At 40.2% G+C, this 3,333-nt stretch overlaps 1 protein-coding gene across 1 annotated transcript in view; it reads left to right on the plus strand.

Annotated features, from left to right (window-relative positions):
- LOC129044392 (olfactory receptor 1L6) overlaps window positions 1–3,048 on the plus strand; it is an 8,641-nt gene extending 5,593 nt beyond the window's left edge. The window contains exon 2 of the mRNA XM_054502320.1: window positions 2,100–3,048. Coding sequence (XP_054358295.1) covers window positions 2,113–3,048 — 936 coding nt within the window. The 5' untranslated portion in view covers window positions 2,100–2,112. The remainder of the gene's footprint in view (window positions 1–2,099) is intronic.
- The last annotated feature ends 285 nt before the right edge of the window (window positions 3,049–3,333 follow it).

The raw sequence follows: 3,333 nt of genomic DNA on the forward strand, positions 1-3,333 counted from the left end.
TATATTTAATTTTATCTGGTTAGTTTGGTAAAGTTTTCGTAGATTTTAAATTTTTTCAGATGATTATCTTGGATTTTCTAGGTGGACAGTTTCATCATTTCTAACGTTTGTGTCTTTTAATTCTTACTTTTTCACTGATTGAGACCACCATATCAACAGTATAGCTTAATAGTGGTAACAGGAGCCATCTTTTTCTGCTCTTTTCGTGATATTGGTAGAATAAGACTCTTAACGATCAAAGTTTTATTATCCTGTAATATTTGAATGTTAGAAAAAGGATGTTATAATTTTATAATCAGAAAAGTTCACATATTTTAAAAACTAATCACAGTAACATAGGCTATTCCTGGTAGTACTCCTATTTTGAGTGACATCTTCGGACCAAACGCTTAAAATTAAAGTATCCACATATTAACCAAACAGAAAGGTTTAAACAGACATTAAGCAGGTTTTGCTCTGAAGACTTAAGGAAGTCTCATCTGAATTCTGTGGACAATAAGGAGCATTGATTAATTCTGATGTTCATTATTGTACTATCTCAGCTATCACCACCACCTCCAGAACTATGAGCAGGAGAGGACCCTGAATGAAAGGGTCTCATTCATGGAGATACCCTGAATGAAAGTATCCTCATTCAAGATGGGACCCAGAAACCCCTTCCTCTGGAACAAAAAAAAAAAAGAAGCTAAGAAGTTGGTCAAGAGACAACCTAAAAAGAATCTTCAGAAAGGGAAATGAGAAGAACTCAGGCAAATTAGGCCACTTAGAAGTTCCAAAGAACACATGGAAAAACCTTTATCTTTCATTTGTATAAGTTTATGGGGTACAAGTACAGTTTTGTTACATGAATACATTGTGCAGCAGTCAAGTTAGGGTTTTTAGGGTACCTACCATGCAAATAACATACATTGTACCCATCAGGCAATTTATCATCATTCATTCCCCTTTTACTCCTGAACCCCACCTTCTTCTGAGTCTCCATAATCCATCATTCCACTCACAATGATCCTATGTACATATCTGTGGCACCCACTTATGAGTGAGAACACGTGATATTAGTGTTTTGTGCTTTTATATATTTTTATTTGTATATTTGTATTTTTGTGCCTGGCTTGTTTCACTCAAAATAATGACCTCCGGTTCCATCCATAGTACTACAAATGACATGATTTCATTATTTAGCATGGCTAAACAGTATCCCATTGTGTGTGTGTGTGTACATGTATATGTACACACACCACTTCTTTTATTCATTCATCCGTTGATGGACACTTAGGTTGATCTTTGCTATTGTGAACAGTGCTGCAATAAACATATAAGTGCAGGTGTCCCTTTGATATATTGATTTCTTTCTTTCTGTATTCTGTTCCATTGATCTATGTGTCTTTTTATAGAGCACCATGCTATTTTGGTTGCTATAGCCTTGTAATATATTTTGAAGTCAGGTAATGTGATGCCTCCAGCTTTTTTCTTTTTTCTTAAAATTGCTTTGGCTATTCTGGCCCTTTTGGTTCCATATGAATTTTAGAATTGCTTTTTTCTAATCTTGTGAAAAATATTTGTATGTTGATAGGGATTATGTTCAGTATGTAGATTGCTTTGGGCAGTATGGTCATTTTAACTATATTAATTCTCCCGATCCGTGAGCATGGAATGGAAAATTGAAAATCTTTAGTTTCTAGTTTAGGAGGCAGCCTGGATAATTTTAACTGTTCCCTTGTTGGATTTTTACTACCTGTTTCTCCATAGTTTCCTAAAGTAAATATTCTTAAAAAACCTGTAACACAGTGAAATCCCGTCTCTACTAAAAATACAAAAAAATTAGCCGGCCGTGGTGGCAGATGCCTGTAGTCCCAGCTACTCGGGAGGCTGAGGCAGGAGAATGGCGTGAACCTGAGAGGCAGAGCTTGCAGTGAGCTGAGATCACGCCACTGCACTCCAGCCTGGGCGACAGAGCGAGACTCCGTCTCGAAAAACAAAAAACAAAAGCTGTAATGAAGGGCTATGAGCTATTTTTACAGGCTTAATCTTATGAAAGAAGCTGTCTTGGTCAAACTGCCCTTTACATCTCACCCACTGCTTCTCCAAACCCTATCCAGGAAGTCCAGAGACATGGAGATAAAGAACTATAGCAGCAACACCTCAGGCTTCATCCTCCTGGGCCTCTCTTCCAACCTTCAGCTGCAGAAACCTCTCTTTGCCATCTTCCTCATCATGTATCTGCTCACTGTGGTGGGGAATGTGCTCATCATCCTGGCCATCTACTCTGACCCCAGGCTCCACACCCCTATGTACTTTTTTCTCAGCAACTTGTCTTTCATGGATATCTGCTTCACAACAGTCACAGTACCTAAGATGCTGGTGAATTTTCTATCAGAGACAAAGGTTATCTCTTATGTGGGCTGCCTGGTCCAGATGTACTTCTTTATGGCATTTGCGAACACTGACAGCTACCTGCTGGCCTCTATGGCCATCGACCGGCTGGTGGCCATCTGCATCCCCTTACACTATGATGTGGTTATGAAACCACAGCACTGCCTACTCATGCTAATGGGTTCTTGCAGCATCTCCCACCTACATTCCCTGTTCCGCGTGCTACTTATGTCTCACTTGTCTTTCTGTGCCTCTCACATAATTAAGCACTTTTTCTGTGACACCCAGCCTGTGCTAAAGCTCTCCTGCTCTGACACATCCTCCAGCCAGATGGTGGTGATGACTGAGACCTTAGCTGTCATCGTGACCCCCTTCCTGTGTATCATCTTCTCCTACCTGCGAATCATCCTCACTGTACTCGGAATCCCCTCTGCAGCCGGGAAGTGGAAGGCCTTCTCTACCTGTGGCTCCCACCTCACTGCAGTAGCCCTTTTCTATGGGAGTATTATTTATGTCTATTTTAGGCCCCTGTCCATGTACTCAGTGGTTAGGGACCGGGTAGCCACAGTTATGTACACAGTAGTGACACCCATGCTGAACCCTTTCATCTACAGCCTGAGGAACAAAGATATGAAGAGGGGTTTGAAGAAATTACGGGACAGAATTTACCGGTAAAAGGAACAAAATGTTGGTGTGTCATATTTAAGACATGATCTAAGAGATTATCAGGTTATTCTTCCTTAGTAACTATTTTCCACGTGGCACTCAAAGAGGTCATGAAAAGTGGTGTTGGATACCAATAAGAGAATTGACCTAGGAGCAAAACAGTTGGTTTCTATGCATGATCTTAACCAAATACATATTCAGTCTCAGGCTGGGTACTGTTAGGAATCCAGATTTCAGGAAAAGGTTTCAGGTTTTGAAAGCTGAGTATTGCCTCCTCAATAGATTGGCAATCAT

Source organism: Pongo pygmaeus, chromosome 13 (genome assembly GCF_028885625.2).
Source record: "Pongo pygmaeus isolate AG05252 chromosome 13, NHGRI_mPonPyg2-v2.0_pri, whole genome shotgun sequence".
In the NCBI taxonomy this organism is placed as follows: domain Eukaryota; kingdom Metazoa; phylum Chordata; class Mammalia; order Primates; family Hominidae; genus Pongo; species Pongo pygmaeus.